At 42.8% G+C, this 24,618-nt stretch overlaps 1 protein-coding gene across 13 annotated transcripts in view; it reads right to left on the bottom strand.

Moving 5' to 3' along the window:
* Positions 1–24,618, bottom strand: part of KCNMA1 (potassium calcium-activated channel subfamily M alpha 1) — a 780,456-nt gene that overhangs the window by 28,867 nt on the left and 726,971 nt on the right. For 10 of the 13 annotated variants that reach the window (XM_070364784.1, XM_070364782.1, XM_070364772.1 and 7 more), the window contains 2 exons: positions 14,180–14,293; positions 9,407–9,537 (listed from right to left, as the gene is read on the bottom strand). In XM_070364784.1, the coding sequence (XP_070220885.1) occupies positions 9,407–9,537; positions 14,180–14,293 (245 nt within the window). The other 3 variants (XM_070364783.1, XM_070364785.1, XM_070364778.1) reach the window with 2 other exon arrangements.

The following is a 24,618-nucleotide window of genomic DNA, read 5'->3' as shown; positions in this document are numbered from 1 at the left end:
AGCAAGCAGAATTCAGGCATAAAATCTATAGAAAAATTCACAAAAGACCATATGCATTTACATGGTTATAGAGAAGGCAATGGCACCCCACTCCAGTACTCTTGCCTGGAAAGTCCCATGGATGGAGGAGCCTGGAAGGCTGCAGTCCATGGGGTAGCTGAGGGTCGGACACGACTGAGCGACTTCACTTTCACTTTTCACTTTCATGCATCAGAGAAGGAAATGGCAACCCACTCCAGTGTTCTTGCCTGGAGAATCCCAGGGATGGGGGAGCCTGGTGGGCTGCCGTCTACGGGGTCGCACAGAGTCAGACAGGACTGAAGTGACTTAGCAGCAGTAGCAGCAGACACAAGTTAAAATTATAGATACTTCAGAACTACCACCAACACAACTGAAGGACCCCCTAAGGAAGATGATAATCACTGCTCACCAAAGTGCAAGAGATGGCATGCACACACCACTGATGGTGGTGCAATGGTACAATTGTTTCTGGGGGATAATCTGGCAATAGATACCAAGAGTTTTAAATACGTTCATATTTGTTTAAAACCCAGTAAGTTTACCTCAAAGTAATAAGTTTCTTCTTGCTCAAAGATTTATGTACAATAATACTTATCACAGGGTTAGTTATTTTTATAATAAAAATGATTAAAAACTGAAATGTCCCACAATAGATAATGTTTAACAAGATTCTGGGACATCCATATGTTTGAGTCTCAGGAAGTCCTACATGGAGACCATTACAATGATTCCAAAGAAAATGACATGATTAAATACTCTGATAAAAATACTAACTCTGAAAAGCAAAAAAAAAAAAAAAAACCAGATATAAAACTGGATGATTCCATATTTATCTAACCATCTGGAAGAAAATATACCAAAATACTAGCCAGGCTCATCTTTGTGTGTTGGGAATATGATTTATTTAAATTTTCTTCTTTATATATATCTGCACTTTCCAAAGTTTCCCATGGAACAGGAATTCATTTTCTAAGGAAAACAGTCGATGGTTCTTAAACAAAGAACACTCTAAGTTCTGCTTTGCAACAATAAGTCAGGGAGGTCAACATGAAAGGTTATTGTTTTGTCAAATCTTTAAGATTTGACCTTAAAGTGTTTCCCTTGCTGTGCTAAAATCAGTTACGCTGAAACAGCTTAATCTTTTTGATCAATCAGTCACTGACATTTATTGAGCACCTACTAATCCCTGGCTCTTGGTTTGGACTGAAATTGTATGCTATTCCAAAAGTGTGTCACTTTCAAAATTGCCCATCAAGGGGTATAATTTCAGGGTGGGTCAGAGGGTTTCAGAGGTCCCTGCACAATTCTAGAACCACTCACAACATTGAACACAATTCTCTGGCCCCTGAGCTGGCACTGTATCCCAGATCTCTCTCCTTGATTTTTTCATCCAGGCATCAAGGAGCAGAGCTATAGGTAACAGTTTCTGCTGTGACGGAGTATAATGACGCCTGTCAGAGAGCTCTGTTGCTCCCATTTTGGTGCCTCAGTATTCAGCTGCAGAGAAGTCCTCTGACATCACATACAGGTGTGCTCTGAGCACGTTTCAACGTCTCTTTGTGATCTGAGTAACTTGGTGGAAAGACAATGCTTCCCCTGATAAAGGATGTCCAGTTATTTTAGGGGGCAAATTTCTTTATGGGGCTGGGGTACCAGTCACAGAACATAGACAGGTCTGCAATTAAGCATTCTATCCAGTGCTTTCTGCTTAGGAAGTGACAGTTTAAGCATCACGAGGGCAAACCAGGTGCTAGGACTTCAAATGCCAGTTATCAAAGACTATTACTATGGAGGATGTGGCAGCTAGAACAAACCTCTCCACAGCTCATCTGACCCAGAAGGCACCATTCTTTCCCTGGGTAACAGAGACACCAGATGGAAGAAACAGAATTCTGTAACACACAGGTGTGTTCCTTTGCCTCCTAAGCTTTTGTACTCCTAGTTTTTCCTGTGCTCTGCATGGGCCTGTTCACTATATTTGTGCTAGAAGCCTTGTGAGAAAGTCTGGCACAGAATCTCCAAACCGGGCCAGGACTAGTCTCCAGGAATGCATTCAGGTCCGACTCTTTGCGACCCCATGGACCATACAATGTCCACAGAATTCTCCAGGCTGGAATACTGGAGTGGGTAGCCTTTCCCTTCTCCAGCAGATCTTCCCAACCCAGGAATCGAACCTGGGTCTCCTGCATTGCAGGCAATTCCTTACTAACTGAGCCATCAGGGAAGCCCTCATTTTCAGCAGAAGACTTTGCAATGGCTGTTCCTGTGTCACATGTTTTTGGGGGCGCTAAAGAGAACAGAATTCTCCAGGGTTCTGCTCAGTGCCTGGGATCCAGACACGGGTGTAATCTGAATAATATGGGAGTCCCTCTTCCCAGTGCCAAAGTCCGGATTCCACGTCTGGTCTGGGCAGACTTTCACCTAAGTATGGCAACATGGCACCCCTAGATCTGTGTACAGACTTCAGAATTTAGTTGCTATTATTTAAAATCTCTTGCAATGGCTATGACAATAGGAAAGTTGCCTAACTTTTCTGGGTTTTGGATTCCTTATCCATATAAAAGGGATTAGAAACAAATAAACCCAGATTATTGGATAGTGTTAACTGAGATATTTTGTGTAATTTTAATGAACAACAAATGCTCAGTGTGCTCAGTCATGTCTGACTCTTTGCAACCCCCTGGACCGCAGCCCGCCAGGCTGCTCTGTCCATGGGATTTTCCAGGCAAGAATACTGGAGTGGGTGCCATGTCCTCCTCCAGGGCATCTTCTTGACCCAGGGATCAAACCCAAGTCTCCTTTGTGTCTTCTGCATCGGCAGGCGGATTCTTTACCACTGCGCCACCAGGGAAGCCCATCAAATACTCAATAAAGGGTAGCTTATAAAAAGAACAACCAGCTGACAATGCAACCAGTTTAGAACACTGCTTTCTCTCTGCATTCTCAGCTCCAGTATCAGCTGGCCCAGATCACATGAGTGGCCCCTTAGCTTCTGAACTTTGGGGAGTAAACCCAGAAGTGCTAGGGAAAGGACCAGTGAGTTACAACAGGGAAATCTGAGCCCACAGCGCCATCTAGCCCGTTCCATGGAGGTCCCTCTGCGCTCGTGTCTCCAACACGCTGCAGCATCCTTCTCTTTTTTATTTTTTCAAAGTATAATTACCAGAGCTTATGTTTCACAGTTAATGCTGTCAAGCCTTTTAAACTAATTGGTCTTTTATAGAAAATTTTACTGAAAATTAACACATCTTTTAATAACATTGCCTTAACTTTAATGGCACTTTGCCTTTCGTTTATAATTGCTCTAAAATTGTCATTTTCCATGTCATAGCTGTCATTTTTTATATTTGCTAGTTTTCATGGTGTAGATTTTTATTTTTAGTATTTTTCTCTCACGAGGGATGAGAACTATTTGATGTTTTGTTTGTTTTTTTTTTTTTCCCCTACCCCAGCCCTGCCTGGCCTGATTATGACAGTGGCAGTGTGTTCTGAGTCCATCCATCGTGCCCACAGTGGTGCTGGCTCACCTGCCACAGGGTGGATTACGGGCTGCCTGTCTCCTTGCGAACAGTCTACATGGTGACTCTGGAATGGAGTTCGAGGAGGAGAGTCACAGAGGAGGAATCTGTTTATGTAACTGACATCACAGGGCACTGGGCTGCCTGAGAACTCAGGCTTTTCCATAACGCACCTCAAGGGTTCAGCCCTTCAGGCAAGTACAGTTAGCAAAGTAAATCGTGTGGTTCCCTCTTCCAGAAGGTCCTACTCTCCCATCTTAGCCACATAAGTTCAGTTATTTCTGGCAAGCAGAGAGGTCAGCTCTCTGTCTCACAAAGCTAAAGATCCTCACCCTCAGCTGTACTCCTCTGGTTTTTCAGTGTAGTTCTCCACACCCATTCAAACTATTTTGTGTTCTTCAAACTAGTTATCCCTATCTGCTAGAGTCCAGGTGCCCACTGACACAGCTACTGGCCTGAGGCAGTGACCACCCCCTAAAATGACAGTTCAAACCCCAAGAGGGCATGGGACCGCATCTTTCTTCTTCCAGCAAATACTGGATCCTCAGCATGAACAATAGTGCCTAGGCTCTAGTAAGTGCCCCAAAATGTATTGATTAATAACACTAAATGCGTATGGAGCTTGCCATGTGCCAAGCACTGCACTAAAATCTTTGACTGTGTGGATCGCAACAAACTGTGGAAAATTCTTCAAGAGAAGGGAATACCAGACCACCTTACTTGTCTCCTGAGAAGCCTGTGTGCAGGTCAAGAAGCAACAGTTAGAACCAGACATGGAACAATGGACCGGTTCCAAATTGGGAAAGGAGTACATCAGGGCTATATATTGTCACCCTGCTTGTTTAACTTATATACAGAGTACATCATGCAAAATACTGGGCTGGATGAAGCACAAGCTGGAATCAAGATTGCCAGGAGAAATTTCAATAACTTCAGATATGCAGATGACACCACCCTTATGGAAGAAAGTGAAGAGGAACTGAAGAGGCTCTTGATGAAGGTGAAAGAGGAGAGTGAAAAAGTTAGCTTAAAACTCAACATTCAAAAAACTAAGATCATGGCATCTGGTCCCATCACTTCATGGCCAATAGATGGGGGAACAATGGAATCAGTAGCTGACTTTATTTTGAGGGGCTCCAAAATCACTGCAGATGGTGATTACAGCCATGAAATTAAAAGACACTTGCTCCTTGGAAGGAAAGCTATGACCAACTTAGACAGCTTATTAAAAAGCAGAGACATTACTTTGCCAACAAAAGTCTGTCTAGTCAAAGATATGGTTTTTCCAGTAGGCATGTATGGATCTGAGAGTTGGACCATAAAGAAGTTTGAGCACTGAAGAACTGATGCTTTTGAACTGTGGTGTTGAAGAAGACTCTTGAGAGTCCCTTGGATACCAAGGAGATCAAACCAGTCAATCCTAAAGGAAATTAATCCTGAATACTCATTGGAAGGACTGATGGTGAAACTGAAGCTCCAGTACTTTGGCTACCTGATGTGAAGAGCCGACTCATTTGAAAAGACTCTGATGTTGGGAAAGATGGAAGGCAAAAGAAAAAGGGGGCAACAGAGGATGAGGTAGTTGAATGGCATCACCAACTCAATGGACATGAGTTTGAGCAAGCTCCAGGAGATGGTGAAGGACAGGGAAGCCTGGCATACTGCAGTCCATGGGGTCACAAAGAGTTAGACACGACTGAGCGACTGAACAACAATGAACAAATCACTTTACAACCTTAGCTCATTCAATCATCTCAACAGTCCTATGAGGTGAGTGAGTGAGTGAAAGTTGCTCAGTTGTGTCTGAATGCGACCCCATGGACCATACTCCATGGAATTCTTCAGGCCAGAATACTGGAGTGGGTAGTCTTTCTCTTCTCCAGGGGATCTTCTCAACCCAGGGATCGAACCCAGGTCTCCCACATTGCAGGCAGATTTTTTTTTTACCAGCTGAGCCACAAGGGAAGCCCTCCTATGAGTAGGTACTATTAGCAGTCCCATTTTAAAGATGAGAAAAATAAGGCACAAAGAGGTTAAGGCTATGCAAACAGTAAGTGGCAGTGCTGGGATCCACATGCAAGCAGTCTGGCTCCTGAGGCCCTGACTAATTTTTTTGTTTCTAGGGTAGGTAACTCAAATTGAGGTGAGACTAGGGGAAAGTGGGGGCGGTGTGAAAAAGAAATCTAAATACCCATGTGCCAGTTTCACGGAGAGGCTTTATCTTTCACATAAGTATGAGCAACAAACTGGATGATTCTGAGAAACACATTTCTTGTGATCTTCTTCTCAGAGGCGTATATCCATAAGCATACTTCTTGCTTCTCATCATGTGTTTCTGCTGTGGGTTCACAGGACAAAGCCAAGAGGATGTGTTGGTAACATCGCTATCTGTTCTGGGAATGCATGTGATGAATCAGAACATTGTTCTTTTTCACAAATGAAGCAGTAAGCAGCAGGAGTTGAGTTATGAAGGACAATATTCAGGGAATGTTTAGACACATTATTAAATGGCAATTTGGGGAGCAGTGCTAGAAAAAGGAGATCATAGACATCTAAAGAGATGTGTGTGCGGATATTGTGATGCTGCTCATGAGCAAGTGCCTGAGATGGAAGCTTACCTCTGACTCCTGCTGTTTGGATTCTCACTTTCTCAATTTATATTCCAGTTACTGCCTTGGTACTAGATAATCTCCTGTTTTTTCATAAATTACAATTGTGGTAGAAGGCTAAGAAATCAAAAGTAATCTGTTATCAGAAGGTCTAGATCCAATTGGGTCTGTTGAACCAGATCGAATTTGAGACCTCACTTTGGAACTTGCTTATCCCAGACAATGAAAACAAAGCCTGGAATAAGTGGACAGGCATTCTGTTTTATGATTTGAGAAGTCACAACAGTAGATCAGTTAAATAGGTGTTGCCTCAACACTTAAACCAGGTTGACTCACATTACTGCCTAAAATAATATTGTCCAAAATAATAATAATGAAGGGCTTTGTACAGTTCTGGACGTTCAATAAATAATGCTGCTGCTGATCATTACAATGGCGTTACTAGATTCCCGACACCCCTTCTTCCCAGGCTGGAATTCAGAAGTGCTACTTTGCTAGCAGGCTGTTGTATTCATACACACCTTAGCCATGCTCTGCCAAACATTTCAGTTTGCATTTCAAAGGAGTTTAGAGACAGATTTTTTTTTTTTAATTTCACACTTTGATTTCTCAGCTGAGTTTCCAAGAACTGACTCACTAGTGCTGCCGTAGAGAGAGTAATGCAGCTCAAATCTAGGCGCACCCCCACTCCTACCCCATGGCCACCATGTGTCCCCTTGACTGTGTGGAGGTGAAGTTCTTGAGTCCTTTCATTCCTTGCAACCAGGGCTGGTTTGCTGAGTGTGTGGCCTGCATTGTCACCCAAAGTGCATGCTCAGAAGAGCCCCTCATTTGGTTCAGCGCTCTGCTGTCATCATTTTGAAATTCTTAGTAACTTATGGTGGAGAAGGAAATGGCAACCCACTCCAGTGTTCTTGCCTGGAGAATCCCAGGGACGCGGGAGCCTGGGGCCTGCCGTCTATGGGGTCGCACAGAGTCGAACATGACTGAAGTGACTTAGCAGCAGCAGCAGCAGTAACTTATGGAAAAGTAGACTTTCAAATTATGTAGCCAGTCTCACCTGGAATATCCTGCATGTCTGATCTATAGGAACAATTTTGTAAATTTGGATTTTTTAAAAAATTTGGATCAAGTATTTTATAGTTCTGAATAAAATCTATTATAAACAGTTTCATTGTCTTCTTGTGAAAACAGTCTTCTGAAATCTGTCTGATTAGGATCAGAAGTAAAATGAAACTTCTGAGGAGTTACCAAAATCTGTTTGGTAACTGGATTTGGAGACTGCGTGGCCTACTACAGAGAATCCGGCACCCTAATGAGCATATCCTGCTGCTTCCGTCAGGCCCTCTGGCCAGCCTGGGGAGTTGGCCCAAATGGGGCCCAACATCACTGGCAGGTAGAAAGATGAGGCTCAGTATCCTCACACCATCAGAAAGGTCATGAGCCCTGGGAAACCAAGATGGCCCTCTCTAGGGATCTCTTGCTCGCTCTCCTCCTTGGCTTGGCAAGTGGTGAGATGGCATGAAGCCCAGTCGACCTTAATTCAGATGAATGTTGTTTCATGTTTATTTTTAAATGCATAATTCTGATTTTTCACTAAGATATGCTCGTAGTTGGACCACATTCAGGAATATAGAATAACTTAAATTAGTCTTAAAAAGCTTTATGACTTTTCTTTCCTCAAATAGAGGTCCTTCTGGGATTAGCTTTAATGAATAGATGAGAATAATGCATAATTAGCACATCAGTTGTTTAACACATGCAGGAGAATAGCCTTCTTAAGCACTTAAAGAAATGTACGTATATAAAAACTCTCTGGGCTATGTTTACGGTTTTAATGAGTTCAATAAAACTCTTTTTTGTGTATGTGGGTGGATTCTCCAAAGGTCAGTTATTATCTAGCCTATGTCTATATTTTTACAAATGGTAAAGTTGAAAATTCCAAAAAGAAGATTTTTCTATATAATAAACAAAGCCACTCAGTGGGAACACTTTATAATCCCCATTCTAGTCTGCTTTGCTTTTTGTAGTTCAAGACTGCTTCTTTAAGATGGTACCTAATTTTTTTTTTTTTAATTTAGATATGCTGGGTCTTAATTGTGATATGCGGGATCTTTAGTTGCTGCATGAGAACTCTGAGCTGTGACATGAGGGAGCTAGTCCCCTGACCAGGAATCGAACCTAGGCCCCCCCAGCATTGGGAGGCCAGAGTCGAAGCCACTGGACCACGAGGGAAGTCTCAGGATGGGACCTTTTTGTCATTTGATTCTGGTCTCACAAGTGAAAACACAAATGCCTTGATCGTTTGATGCATATCAAGTTACAAAAGCAACTGGAGATGCTCTGGATCCCTGGGCCAGCCCACCATCCTCTCTCTGCCACCGGTCCACTCCTACACTGTGCCAGAGTCCCGGCCAGGCCTGGCCTCACACCACTCCTCTGCCAGGACCCCATCTCCATGACTGACAGTGACCTAGGAGTCCCCCTTGGCATTCTGACACTCTGTGCTCTTCTGCCTTTTGCTCATATTCAGTCTGTTCCCAAGTCCTACAGCTTTTGCTGGCAAACACCACTCAGACGCATCCACCTCCCTCCAGCTCTGCGGGCTCTATCCTACTCCACAGGGCAGGACAGCCCCTTACTTAGACTTCCTGTGGCCATCTTGCCTCCTAAGCCACCCTCCACACACCTGCCTGGGCAATCCCACAAAACATAAACCTGATCACATCACTTGCCACCTTAAAACCCTTCAGCGCCTCTTCACTGCTGTCAAGAAAAAGACCAAAAACATGAAGATGGGTTTTGAGGTCCTATGGGTCCAGCTCTGCCTTTCCTCCACTTTCGCTCCCTCAGGTCCTGATACCCAGGCCTTCCCTATCTCCTTTGAGCCTGGCAGGTACCCTTCTCCCTAGCAGGTCTTTCCCTTTGCTGTCCTTCTTTGGGGGGTACTCCTCCCCACAAAAGCTCCCTTCTCCATTGTTCAGATCTTGACATAAAATAGATACTGTTTCTTTGGAGAATTCTTTCTCTAGTTTCGAGACTGGGTCAAGTGCTCACCTATATTTACTCACAAGCTCCCTTGTACTTTCAAGAATTTATAATCAGGTGTTTATCTGTGTACTAGTTAGATCAACAACAGCACCTCCTACCAGATGGCGCGTTTGCATGGCTCTGCTCTCCAGTGTAGCCCAAGCTCCAGCCCATGCCCCTTATGCACTGGAGGCACGCCATCCCCACATCCCTGTGTCCCCCACTTACTGCGCTCATGAGTGAATCCAGGACACTGACGGCGAACGCTGTCCCACATGCAAACGGCTGCGTGAGGTACAGTTCTGTGTCGGGGTCATCGTCATCGTCTTGGTCCAAAAACTGAACATTAGTATCGTTCACTAGGAAAAGTATGAAGTAGGAGTTAGCTCGAAAAACTACATGGGGGCAGTAAAGTCAGAGGTTTAGAAACACTGAGGTCACTGGAAAGGAAAGAAAAGCATGGGAGAAGCTGTCGATGGAGCTCGGGGTAGGGGTCGGTGGGACTCAATGGACTGCTCTGAGGTGCTTGTTCAAGGTTCCCAGACCTGGAGAGCAGAGACATCAAGTGGATATGCTCCATGGCAAGCTGGTGGAGCTAGGGTACACTGGTGTTGGTCAGTTCTTTGGTATAGCTTTAGGATCATGATGAAAAACACTCTGAAGTGTTTTTTGGTAGCCAAGTCCTTTGAGAGATGGACATCTTTCAAGGATGAGGAGCCATGAGTAGCCATGCTGGGATGGGAAGGTTAGCCACAAGGAAAAGAAAGCCATTTAGATTAGGAGCATAGCAAAGACAACTAGCAAGGGATCCACCCTCAGGCACCACCATGCCTCAGGCATGGATCTGGGTAGTGTCCAGCCCTGAAGCCAGGCCCACATCCAGCAGATCCCATTCAGTATAAAGGCGACTCCAGGTGGGATGTACCCCTGGCTGTCTCGGGCTGTGGCTGACAAAGACTTGCTCTGCATCCCAAGATGCAGAGGGACGCCCACGTTCTCCCTTTCCCCTTCTAAACAGCTCAATCTTTTATGTGCTTCAGCTCAAGCAGACACAGCATTTGATGCTGTATTTCATTTCCATCTGAGGATTCCTCAAGGCCTCCTCTGGCATGCACGTGCAGACTGATTGGTTGTGTCACCGAGATGTCTTTAACTTATTAAAAATTAAATGACAAATTAATTTCCATTCCCATCTTGGCTTCAGAAATTATCAGTTTTGCAGAGCAAGTAATGGGGAGGGGGAGGGTGTGAGGTGGGGGAGGAGATGAGCACTTGTGATTTCTGGAATAATTATCATGCTTTTAGGAAAAGAATAGATGAGGTTTCCTTTTTCTGAATCCTTTCTAAAGCTGATTCTCTTTTCTAGAGTTATTGTTTTATTTTATTTTTTCCAAAAGGAATTTTTGAGAGAACTTTTCTTTTTTTAAAAAAACTTTTATTTATCGTATGAAGCAGAATAAATGATAATAGGATAAAAGGCTGGGCATGGAATTATTTTTAAATGACACCATCCTGTTTCCCTGGAGAAAGATCCTAATGGGGAAAAATTTTTGCTCTCTGTTCTTTCGAAGTTTATCACATCTGGCTCCCCATTGTCTTAGCAGCACTTAAGTTACAGGCTAGAGAAAATGCAAAATCCAGGATTCAACAAGTGAACTCTGATTCAGGCTTTGTCACTAATTCTCTTGAGCAAAGCATTTTATCATTCTGCACCTTAGTTTCTTTCACTGTAAAACAGGGGGGCTATTAGCAACTTTCCTGATAGGCCGTTAGGAGGTTCCTATGGGATTCTCCTTGGTGAGCCCAGTTCAGCATCTTGATAAATAGTAGCTTTTCTCGTGATCTCATGAAATTATGAAAATTCCCAGCCTCCCTCTGCCCCTCTCAGAAGACTCAAGGAAGGCCTTGCTCAAGGATCCTACCAGAGTCACGTGGAAGCCAGAAGTATGTTGTGGGTCTAGTTTAGAAGACTAAACTGCTTTGTGAATGGGAAAATGTGAACTTGGGACAAGATGCAGAGGGATGCGGTTTTAATTACTCGGAGCTGAGGAGGGCATGTGCATGGACCCTCCCTAAAGGACCTGTTGGTTACCTCTTCTCAAGATGATGGGGAGGGTCTGGTTCTAGATCTGACAGACGACGAGACTGTCAGCCAGTTAGGGATTCAAATCTTTGGGAAAAAACTCCAGGGCACAAGCCCAGGCATCCTTCTGGGTTACTTAGCCAGTATTACCTGAAACCTAATTCACAGAACAATAATTATGTGGGTGCTAAGAGATGAAAACAATCACCCCCAAGCGTTGGTAATCAAATGCAACTGAGAAATGGATTAAAGAGCTTCAAACAAATTTCCTTTATGTGGACCTTCTAGAATCCTTTGACCTGCTAACATCAATTGGGACTCTTCAAGTACACAAAGACTGGGACAGACTACCCGGTTTAGCGAGTTTGTTTGACATTGGCATCTTTTGTGTTTTGGAACCTGTCCTGGTGCAATGCAAAGGCATCTCAGAATAAGTAGGTAGATAGTAAATATTTGTGTGGATAAGGAAGGTGAGGTAGTCAGAGGATGATGGTCTAACTGCCAAAAGTGGTACGCCCAGTAGGAAAACTGGTCTTAAGGCAGAGGGTGAAGGTGAAGTGAACACATGGAAGGTTCTCTGAGTTCATAAAAGAAATCTGGCAAGGGACGAAGCCTTTAGGATACTCAATTATGCTGACTGAATACTTGAATTGTTGGACAGATTGGGGGTATCAAGCCTTTTCTTTTCTACTCGTCGCAAATCAAGATATCCCAGTTATTTGGCAGTGCATCAATTCCAAACAAATTCCTGGCAATGATGATTTTGAAACACTGCTGAATTTTTCTGAGACAGAGATGTCTGGATGAATTTTCCACCTAGAGGTCTGGGCCACACAAGCTCCTTGGGTCTCTTACCTAAGGTTCTGAGAAGAGCAATCCACCCGTAGGCTTTTAACCAACTTCTCTAAACATGAAAAAGACACCTGTCCTACTGTTAGAAACATAAAATAGTGTGCTGCTCCTTGACCTGAGTCAATTTGTCCTGAAAAATAGCTCCATCGACAATAATACAGTGCTGAATGGTGGACAATTTATTCCTTTGTTTCCAGACACCTGGCAAGCAAGATTACTGTGTTAAAAGCCTGCTCTCTTATTTTGAAATATATTTTGGGGCCAAGAAAATGGCATGTGAGTTTCATTTGTGAGCCATTTGAAGGCAGGTGCTCCCTACCTCTCAATTCACCCTCCACTGAACAGCACTTGCTGTCTTTGTCTAGAAGATCAATCCCTAGTTCTGAGACCTGCTGCTGATGGGTGCTTTTCATTGAGTTATTAACCAAGTCATAGGGAATTGTGGAAAAGTTTGACAAATGCCGTCATGACCAGAGCCCTTCATCTTCTGGATGAGTCCTCTCTGAATCTCCCAGAGAGGACTCTGGGCCAGTGGGGTGGGGGTCAGAGTGCAGGGCTGGGCCTTGGTGATTGCTAACCTCATCCTCTGCATCCTTTCTGAAGACCTGGCTTTAGCAAGAAAGGGTCCCCTAGGAACTCGCTGCTTTTATGGCTTCAGAAACCAGAGCTTCTGAGAAAGGGCCAAGTAGTGGGGGAGAAAAGGCAAATAAAGTCAGAATAAAGGAAAATAAACAGCTGCAGGGAAGGTACCGTATTAGGTTTCTTATCTTAAAATTTTTATATTTCTCCTTTGACTTCCTCTGAGAGTTGTGAAGACACGTCAGTCAAACTGACAGTATGTTGGAAGAGGAATAGAAGGGAGGAGGTGGGAGGAGGAGCAGGGGGACACATAGCGGCGGGGGTGGGGCGGGAAGGCCCAGGCTAAAGGAAATGAATTAGAGCAAAGATGCTTTGGAAATAACTGCCAGCTCAGATGGGTGTGATCAAAGGTTTACTGATGCTGTGTGGGGAAAAAATCATTAAGAAAGGCCAGAACAAGACAGTCGATTCCAACCAGAGCCACAAATAAAACACATTCAAAGCAGTGCCATGGGGTAGCCGTTCTGCTACAGCCGGTGAAATAAAAAACAAGCTGGTGATAGTCGGAAACACCAACCACAAACGAAAGGAGATACTGATGTGAAAGAAAACAGTGCTTCTTACCCAGTTCGGTTATCATTAGAATGTGCGTCCCACTGTTTTTTTCCTGATTGACTGATACCAAAGGCAACTTGCCAGGTTTAGCTAATTGGATACAGCATTTAGGGTTGGGGAAAGGGAGTGGAGGAAAGTACAGAAAAAGAAAAGAGTGAGGGAATAACAGAGAAAGCATTCTGAAGTAAAGGGACCCGGGACCATAGGTAGTTTAGTGTTTATCTTCCAGGGAAGAGACCTTGTAGCAGTTTTGCAAATTCACAAATAATAGCAGGAAATGCCATGGCCAGGTTAAAAGCTGGATCCCACCGGTCAACGATCGTGGCCCTCAAAACCCTGTCATTTTTCTGGACCAGGGTGACAGTCACTGAAAATGCCTTTCAGCTGAAGAGTTTAACTAGAATAGATTAAATGTAAAATTATCACACATCAGGCCAGTGTTTCTATGCAGTTCTCAAAATGGGATTGGCTTAGACCTGAGGCTTTGTACCTCAGGGGAGGGAACTTCCACAGATGCTTCCAATGAGAATCACTGGGAAAATACTTGTGGACTATACCTATCCTCCCTTCCTCCCCATTCCCGAATGTATGCCCCAGTCTCCAACCCATCATCTCATGACCCTTTGCAAACAGTGACCAGCATGCAGGAAACTGTCTATTCATCTCAGAGGAAAGATAGATCAGTTTTCCTCTGGGTCATCTGCCATATTTCTACTCATACTCTTCTCCAATTTTCCCCTTCTCCCCCCAAAAAATACACCATTAGAGCCTACCACAGTAAGAGAGCTAAGAGACAGGCCAAACTCCTCATATCCTGCATGGTTGGAAGAGAGGACCAAAAAAATCCACCCAAAGCTGACGTTCACTCCTACCTAGTTCAGTGATGATGGGGATGTTGACCCCAGTCGTGATGGAGGGCTGGCGTAACATCCCATGTACCGGGCTGTTATCTGGTGAGGATCGGTCCATTCCTGGAGGTGTGAACCCTAGTGGGAAGGAAAGAGAGGAAGGAAAAAAATAAAAAACGTGCAAAACTTGGAAATAATGAGAGTACAGTGTATACACACAGTAAAAAAAAAAAAAAAAAAAGCATTATTTATAGGTCAAAAATTAACACTTCCAGGATAAACTCTAATGACTTGTTTTCAAAAGAACAAAGTGTGAGACTATTATAAATAATTCTTTTTTTAAAATATAAATTTATTTATTTTAATTGGAGGCTAATTATTTTACAATATTGTATTGGTTTTGCCATACATCAACATGAATCCACCACAGGTATACACATGTTCCCCATCCTGAATCCCTCTCCCCTCTCCCTCCCCGTACCATCCCTCTGGGTCATCCCAGTGCACCAGCCCCAAGCATCCTGTATCATGCATTGAACCTGGACTGGCAATTCGTTTCACATATGATATTATACATGTTTCAATGCCATTCTCCCAATTCATCCCACCCTCTCCCTCTCCCACAGAGTCCAAAAGACTGTTCTATACATCTGTGTCTCTTTTGCTGTCTCTCATACAGGGTTATCGTATTATAAATAATTCTAACCCACATTGACAGATCCCTAAAAACCAGTCTTTACACCAGTTATTGATTTTGTTCACAGATTTCTGCTCCCTCCACACAGATTGCACCTCCATGCTTCTGAGAAGTTAGACATGACCATGTGACATAGGAAATGCTCTGGCCCATGAAAAGCAAACAGAACAATGCATAGCATCACTTCCGGTATAAGTATTTGACTTGCCATCCCTCTCCCAGGCTGTGGCAACAGTGAGAGCATGGGTTACCATGGCGATGCAGGCTGGGCCGCAGCCTTGGAAAATAACCCAGACACACAAAGCATTCTGAGTGAAAAATCAATCTCTGCTGCTTTAAGCCACTGAGATTTGTTTTGTTGATTTTTGTGCTGTTGTTGTTACCACAGCATATCCTAACCCATCCTGACTGTTATCTTAAACCAATTGATTACTTATTCTCTTGCCAGTGAGTGACTTAAACCTGGGTTCTAGCCAAGAGAAAGTGGGAGGAAATCTGCCTGGGGCCTCTAGGGAGTCTTTCTTTGCCTTTAAAAAGAATCATATGAGAAGAGATTCTCTTTTATCCACTGGGCATTGCTTCTGTGCCTGTAGTGAGTGGAACTGTAGCGGCCATCTTGTAACTTGGGTGGGAACTAGCCAAAGACAAGCCAGCTTAATGAGCTGGCTGAAGCCAATGATAGAAAGTTTGAAGGACAGGAATAATTTTCCCTACTGCCTGAATTAACCAGCCCTAGAACCAAAACCAACTGATCTCAGGATTTCTTTACTACATGAGATTTTATACATTTATAAATGATATTATAATATAAAATGCATAATATATATAAAGAGATTTCATATATATTATATACATAATAATGAGATTGTTTTTGTTGTTCAGTCACTAAGTCATGTCTGACTCTTTGTGACCCCGTGGACTGTAGCACACCAGGCTTCCCTGTCCTCCACTGTCTTCTGGAGTTTGCTCAAAATTCATGTCCATTGAGTCAGTCATGCTATCTAACCATTTCATTCTCTGCTGCCCCCTTCTCCTTTTGCCTTCAATCTTTCCCAGCATCACGGTCTTTTCCAATGAGTCAACTCTTCACATCAGGTGGCCTAAGTATTGGAGCTTCAGCTTCAGCATAAATCCTGCCAAAGAATATTCAGGGATGATTTCCTTTAGGGTTGACTGGTTTGATCTCTTGTTGTCCAAGAGACTTTCAAGAGTCTTCTTCACCCACTACAGTTTGAAAGTATCAATTGTTTGGCACTCAGCCTTCTATATGCTCCAACATCTATACATGACGACTGAAAAAACTATAGCTTTGATTATACAAACCTTTGTCAGAAAAGTGATGTCTCTGTTTTTAATATGCTGTATAGGTTTGTCATAGCTTTCCTTCTAAGGAGCAAGTGTTTTTTAATCTCATGGCTACAGTCATCGTCCAGTGATTTTGGATCCCAAGAAAATAAACTGTCACTGCTTCCACTTTTTCCTCTTCTATTTGCCATGAAGCAATGGGACCAGATGCTGCGATCTTAGTTTTTTAAAATGCTGAGTTAAACAATGATATTTTATATGTGTATATTTATGTACTTTGTATTATGTATTAAATATTAACATATATACACATATACACAGCTTCCCAGGTGGCACAAATGGTAAAGAATTCCCCTGCCAATGCAAGAGCTGTAGGTTTGATCCCTGGTCAGGATGACCCTCTGGAGGAGGAAATGGCAACCTACTCCAGTATTCTTGCTGGGAGAATCCCAAAGGTAGAGGAGAATTGGCAGGGTACAGTTCACTGGCAGGGTACGGTTGCAAAGAGTCGGACATGACTGAGCATCTGCGCACACATACACTATATATATGTATATTTCCCCCTTCTGTCTAAGCCATACTGAAGACTTTACTTGCAACTGAAATAGTCTTGATTGATGCATATGCTACCTATTTAGAGTGGACACTTGAACTTCCCAGTGTGACACAGACTTCACATGGTAGAACGTAGATGTGGGCACAGTAAACCAGAGAGTAGCCTACGTGTTTTCTGATTTTTGCAGTTTTGGCTTTTTTGGGTTTCAGACCGAAATCTCAATACATATTAGAATGAGTTTGGCCCAACCATATCTTCAATTGAGGGAAGGTGGGAAAGCATCCCAGCTAGGCCAAATGGCTGCCCCTTTAAGGATGTACGTAGCCATACAGGCATGAGACATTTATTTTCTTCATACACTCATTTGGTGAAAATTAATTTTACCAAGTGAAGCATGTGGCAAGCAGCAGCACCGGCACTGTGCTGGCCGCCGTGCCCTACTTCCGCCTCCGCCTTATAGAACAGGCCAACAGAGGTTCACGTTCACTTTATCTTCTCTGCCTTTGGCGGATGGCTACCTGGGCTTATTGATGAATTAGGGAATTACAAAGTCACTTGCTAATTTTCCAAGAACAAAATTTCAAAGATGATGTGACCCGGTTCCTTACTTACTCGGGAATGTGACAAGAGTGGGTTGATTTTGGCATTAAGATATGTGTAAATCTTTATCCACCAGAAATGAAATGACAAGTGCATGTAATTGCCTGTTGTTTTGGAAGCACATCCTGCATGAGATGCCAGAAAAATATAAAAGAGTTTTACTATTTTCTGCTCTCCTGTATATAAATATCATCCAACTGAGTGCCATACTTTCAGAAAGAAAGAAAAAATGTTCCACTCACCATTCACTCCCTGATTGCACTTAATTTTACTCTTTATATTGATACACTGTGCATAGGTAAGTAATTTTGAATGACAATATAAGGTCCATCTTTCTAAGCTTTGGAAAGTGTGTGTTTTCAGCCATGCACATAGCCAAGAACATGCAATTGAAATGCTACCTGTTTTCTTCCCCTAGAATAGTGAAGGGGAAAACTAAACTGTTTTCATCAGAAGTTTCATTCAAAAGCATGAAAAACTGCAAATGACAGCTGTGCAGATTCAGTGGATGTGACGTTTTTGAATTTCTTCAACTTGACAAGTAAACACCTTAAATCGGTAATGCTATATGCATAATACATGGCCTGTATTTTGACATCCATCAACAAATGCTGACTTGAGAAAATACGGGTTTGTACATCAAGGAATAGCACCCATAAAACAGGGAGAAATGCAGGTCACACGGTATTAGGAAAACTGTATTTCATTACAGAACCTGCAACAAACCAAAGCATCCTTTTATTTTATCTTATTTAAAGATTCCATTTTCAGCTGTGAAAAGACTCAATTCCTTTGCATGAAACCTTCATTTAGAAATGACATGCTTGCCTCTTAGGCTTCTTGCATTTTGCTTTCATATTCCATTTTCCCCTTCAGTCACCAAGCCTGGTTCCATTAGCATCTGCAACTGACAAACTATGGTGGATGGCCAAAGACATCTCTCCATTAAAGGTCTTTTTCTCTCCTACACGTGACCCCAAGAACGAGGTGCTTTTGTTGGAAAGAAAACTTCAGCAATGATAATGTCACTTATTATTTGCTACTTTTATAGCCACACGTTTTTACAAGCAAGGGGCAAAGACAAAAGAAATAGATTTTATTTAATTTTTTTTTAACCCTTCCTGGAGAGTTGTATTAAAGAGGAACAGAATGTATTAGCATTGTTTCTTTCTTAGAGATTCTAATACAGGAAAATTGTGGCTTGAAATAGCAGGATTGACCCAGATTCCTGAAGTGACCTTGAAAAGAATAGAAAATCAGGCACTTTCCTTCCAAGGGGATGAGTGAATTCGGCCTTTGGTATCATTTGTTGGCAGCTACCCTATTCATCACAGCAGCTGTTGATAAAGGGGCAAGTCTAAATTGTATCCAGTTCTCTGATTGTCTTGCTCCTCAATCCCTTGTTTGCTGCAGTGGATAACATCTTTGGTTGAACTTTAAAGCCCTCTACATAAAGCAGTGCTCTGGTCCTGCATGTGAAAGTCCTTGCACATGGAGTGTCCTCCAGGGACCCTGATCTACAACTAGAGGATAGTGAAACTGGGAAATGCTCCTTCCATTAGTTGAACTAACACTCAGGAACTTAATTTCAGAAACACGCTCATTTTGCCAGAAGAGATGAGGAGGAATGTTGGCATTGGATGGATAGAATGAAAAGTTCTCAATCAAGAAAAGATTCAAGTTAAGTAAACACAGCCGCAGCCCAAGCTCTTACCAAGACAGCCTCCTGGTTCTTTAGATGTGTTCCCATTTCTCTCTGTTGAGTGTGGACATGAGAGGCAGGTTCTGGGCCAAAGATAACTTTAAAGACTACCTGATCTCCTTACGTTGAAAGCCCTGCCCCATTTCAATCTGCAGGTGCAGATATGATGGGCTTATATTACTTGTTCTACTCCTTTGATATCAGGCAGAAATGGGCCCAACATTGCCCTCTGCCAAGCAAGCTTACTCCATATGCTGTAGAGGAACTTTAGGTTAAAGCCTGAATTTTCTATATATTTAAGCATCCCAGACTTTCTACAAATTGCCTGGCTCACAGAGAAGAAATGGAGTGGAATAGTTAAGAGCGTGTGCATTGGAGTCAGATGACTTAGGTTTAAATTCTGGCTCATCTACTGATAAGAAACATAACCACACACATGGCACAGACTCTCCAAACCTCTGTATCTTTGTCTAAATTGGAATTACCTCTTATACAGGGCAGTTGTGAGAATAAGATGAAATAGTATGTTCAAAACATCTAGTACAATGTCTGGAATGAAGGAAAAACTTTAAAATGTTGACTACCAAGGTTAATATTTTACCAAGTACATAGTAAATATCTGTAGCAAGGAACAGCTTTCATTGCTTCCCCCTTCCCTATGGCTAAAGAACTAAGGTAGCTTTTGGTAGAGATTTTTTAAAAAGAATGTTCACATTGAGAAAATCATGAAAAATTAATGGGAAGGTATTAGTAGTGTGAACATATTTTAGTAGAAATAATCAGATCAACTCAGTGATTAAAAATACAGCCTAAAATATTTAAGGAAGGAGTATTTTGGATATCAGATGGCTAAGATTTTTTTTAGTATGTTGAAAGACTGGTGTCCAGTCTCATGAAAGAAAGCTTCTTAATTCATTACAGCAACTGCAAGGTCTCTGGAGTCTTGTTTTCTAGACTTAATTTCCACTTCCTCTATTTATTTAAGGACATGAACTTTCCTATTTTGCTTCTTGAGCTTTTGAAATGGTTTTCACTACTCTCTATGTTCTTTTCCAACATTTGTGTTCTCAATCACATACACCACTGCTGGGTTCAGCTCAACAAAATCTGTAGTACTTGATGTTCTTTTTATGACTGGTTATTCAACAGACTGGTTCCAAATAGGAAAAGGAGTACGTCAAGGCTGTATATTGTCACCCTGCTTATTTAACTTCTATGCAGAGTACATCATGAGAAACGCTGGACTGGAAGACACACAAGCTGGGATCCAGATTGCTGGGAGAAATATCAATAACCTCAGATATGCAGATGACACCACCCTTATGGCAGAAAGTGAGGAGGAACTAAAAAGTCTCCTGATGAAAGTGAAAGTGGAGAGTGAAAAAGTTGGCTTAAAGCTCAACTTCAGAAAACGAAGATCATGGCATCTGGTCCCATCACCTCATGGGAAATAGATGGGGAAACAGTGGAAACAGTGTCAGACTTTATTTTTGGGGGCTCCAAAATCACTGCAGATGGTGACTGCAGCCATGAAATTAAAAGACGCTTACTCCTTGGAAGAAAAGTTATGACCAACCTAGACAGCATATTGAAAAGCAGAGACATTACTTTGTCAACAAAGGTTCGTCTAGTCAAGGCTATGGTTTTTCCAGTGGTCATGTATGGATGTGAGAGTTGGACTGTGAAGAAAGCTGAGCGCCAAAGAATTGATGTTTTTGAACTGTGGTGTTGGAGAAGACTCTTGACTGCAAGGAGATCCAACCAGTCCATTTGGAAGGAGATCAGCCCTGGGATTTCTTTGGAAGGAATGATGCTAAAGCTGAAACTCCAGTACTTTGGCCGCCTCATGCGAAGAGTTGACTCATTGGAAAAGACTCTGATGCTGGGAGGGATTGGGGGCAGGAGGAGAAGGGGATGACAGAGGATGAGATGGCTGGATGGATGGCATCACTGACTCGATGGACATGAGTCTGGGTGAACTCCGGGAGTTGGTGATGGACAGGGAGGCCTGGCTTGCTGCGATTCATGGGGTCGCAAAGAGTCAGACACGACTGAGGGACTGAACTGAACTGACTGATTCATTGGTGAGCACCACTTGGTCTGTATCAGGGAAGTTACTGGAAGATAAATTGACCTCTAGTTAAATATGACAAGGCCATTTCTGTTTGGATGGCTTCACATGAAAGAATTTAACACAAACACTTGGTCTATGCCCATAAGGTTCAAGGAGAAGAGACTCAGTAACAGCAAGATTATTAAGGTTTCATTTTTTAAAGTAACTGTTTTGGGTACCTGCTGCATGCATGCATACAGATGCAGCATCCAAGGAGCATCCGTGGTTACAAGCAATTGACAGGTTCTGACTCAGATAAGATCTACCAGAGGGAATGGCTAGAAAAGGGTTCCAGGATAATGAAGTTGTGAGTACATTCAAAAATGAGAAAGACTCAATGTCATGTTCCTTATAGAACTCAAAGCAAAGGTAAGAATGTTCTAGATCTAGACTAAGACAACTGAGAATGAAGGCGGTAGGCTTAAATAGAACCTTAAGGAAAAAATAGTAAAATCCAACACTTACTGAGTGTTCAGTATGTACCAAAACCTGCTCGTGTTTTAACTTTCATTCTTGCTGCTGCTGCTGCTAAGTCACATCAGTCGTGTCTGACTCTGTGCAACCCTATAGACGGAAGCCCACCAGGCTCCTCTGTCCCTGGGATGCTCCAGGCAAGAACACTGGAGTGGGTTGCCATTTCCTTCTCCAATGCATGAAAGTGAAAGTGAAGTCGCTCAGTCATGTCCAACTCTTAGCAACCCCATGGACTGGAGCCTACCAGGCTCCTCCGTCCATGGGATTTCCCAGGCAAGAGTACCGGAGTGGGGTGCCATCGCCTTCTCTGAACTTTCATTCTTACCAAAATCCTATCCCTATAGATTGGGATTATAAGATGTAGCTCAGTCAGTAAAGAGTCTGCCTGCAATGCAGGAGACTCGGGTTCGATCTCTGAGTCAGGAAGATCCCTTGGAGAAGGAAATGGCAACCCATTCCAGTATTCTTGACTGGAGAATCCCATGGACAGAGGAGCCTGGCGGGCTACAGTCCATGGGGTCATAAGAGTCAGACATGACTTAGTGACTGAAATACCATGTACCAAAACCTGCTCTTGTTTTAACTTTAGTTCTTACCACCATCCTATGTAGACAGTGCTGTATTACAGATGAGGAGATTGAAGAACAATGAGTTAAGCAACTTGCCCCAGAGGATACATCTAGGCCTAAGCAGATCTAAATCTGAACCTAGGTTAATGGGCTCCAGGGCCTCCTCTAATGGAGGCCATGGCATACTCTTTCTTATTACATGCCAAAGCTGAGCTAAGAGTTTTTTTCACAGGCCACCTCATCTATTCCTCATAACAACCCTATAAGGAGAAGGCAATGGCACCCCACTCCAGTACTCTTGCCTGGAAAATCCCATGGACGGAGGAGCCTGGTGGGCTGCAGTCCATGGGTTCACGAAGAGTCGGGCACGACTGAGCGACTTCACTTTCCCTTTTCACTTTCATGCATTGGAGAAGGAAATGGCAACCCACTCCAGTGTTCTTGCCTGGAGAATCCCAGGGACAGAGGAGCCTAGTGGGCTGTCATCTATGAGGTTGCAGAGTCGGACATGACTGAAGCGACTTAGCAGCAGCAACAACCCTATAAGTACAGGAACTGCTAATACTACCATTTCGCATATGAGGAAAATAAGATTCAGAGGAAGTCAGACAACTTCCTTCAGCATCCCAGCTGGTAAGGGGCACATCTAGGGGGCTACGGCCAGACAGTCTGACTTCAGAGGCCAAGGGTTAGCCTGCTCCATGCTGCCTTCCCTCCGAGTGTGACGGCCTCTGTTTCTGTGATGGTCTCTCTTTCTCACGTGCTGAGCTTGGCAGGCAAGTTGGAGGCCTGAGCCAGTCTTACTCTTTTATTGTTTTCACTTTTAAACAATAGCAGATAACAGCTGGGACCCATTGCAGTTATGCTTAACTTGCTTTGGTATGGTAGCATGCACAACTCAGTACATATAATAAATGCTTTATTACAGTGCTTTTCCGTGGGGGAAAACACAAAGTACTTTCTAAATCTTCCCTGGTTAAATCCCCAAGCTTTTCCAGGGAGAGAGGGAGATGGAAATTCTTATAAATCACCTCCCCTAAAATAGATGGAGAAAGGAAGGTAAGTGCCTCCCCCGCCCCCATAGATTTAACATAAAGGAATTGGTTCAAATGGTGGGGCAAATTATCTTTTATTGTGTGCATATAAATGATGGTTAGAAATCCATATGCTACGTTAAACTAGGGAAATAAATTAGGCAGAGTCATCTAGGTTTGCTGAGACAGGTATTCAATATGAAGTTGTAAAAGGGAAAGATCACCATTAAAAATGATCTATAAAGACATGTTAAAATCAAGAGAAACATCTCATATTACATCATCTAGGAGATGAATTAAATTTCCTGTTAATGCCAGGGGAAAAAAAACCCCAAAGCCAAATGTCAGATGAAGTGAAGATCAATAAAAATATTTTGATAAGTAAATGCAACAATGCTATTTAACACATGATTGGCAACTGCTGAAACATAAATTATCCAAATTTCCCATTGCTGCTTATGGGAAAATTATGCAGATTAGAACTTGATTAGGCTTATATCATGAGACTCAATTTGGACTTTTAATCTATTAAGCTCCAATAAATGAGGCATCTGAATAGCTCCCCTGAGCAAGTACAGTAATAGCCACAGCAGTCATTTTTGCAGTATGTATTCCAACAAATTCTTCAGCAGCTGAAGTAAAGAAAATTCCATATATAGAAGCATGATTGCTTTTTAACTTGTGGGGAAAAGTCCACATGCATAGGCTGATTGGGAAATAGATTTTTTTTTTTTTAGAAAAGTCTGCAAGAGAAATCTGGCCAAGGGAAAACCCCAGTTGAACCTTGTAATATTTTTTCATAGTCGTTTTCAGTGGCTTTCCACAAAGTTGGAGTCCTGTCATGACAGCCAGGAGCTGACTAGTAGTTGACTCAATAAAAAATGATTATTTGTCAAAGCAGCAACTTCTCCTGACACTGGCCAAAGGCTACTCTGACCACTCTCCACTTAGAAGCAGGAGGTGGTGCTGGCCCCCAACAGGTTACTGGAAGTCAATGCTGGGGAAGAAGGGGGATGAGAACACCCTTGCTAGTTTCAACTGTGTTATTTTTGCTTTATTCTAAGAAACTCATGAGCTTGGAGCTGGTAATTGTTCCCTACCTAGAGCCTAAAATCAAAGTTTTATAAATTATATTAATAGAGAGCTCTGAGGAACCTAAACTACACCAGTTGGGTCTCTTTTTGCCTCTTTGCCAATCACTCTGTTAGAGATAGAAGAACTTTGGAAACGCTCTAATCATTACTTCCATTTTACAGATGAAGAACACTAAGGCTCAGAGCAGAGAAGTTACTAAGTCCAAGGTCATGGACCAGTTGGTGGCAGAACCAGAATAGCTCATTTTGTTGTTACTTGCTTCCTTTAAACCTTCTCTCTACATGAGAAACCCATTCCACAGTGTTTGGTATGTGTGTG

Source organism: Bos mutus, chromosome 28 (genome assembly GCF_027580195.1).
Source record: "Bos mutus isolate GX-2022 chromosome 28, NWIPB_WYAK_1.1, whole genome shotgun sequence".
In the NCBI taxonomy this organism is placed as follows: Eukaryota; Metazoa; Chordata; class Mammalia; order Artiodactyla; family Bovidae; genus Bos; species Bos mutus.
This window is presented reverse-complemented; position numbering and strand designations above follow the sequence as displayed.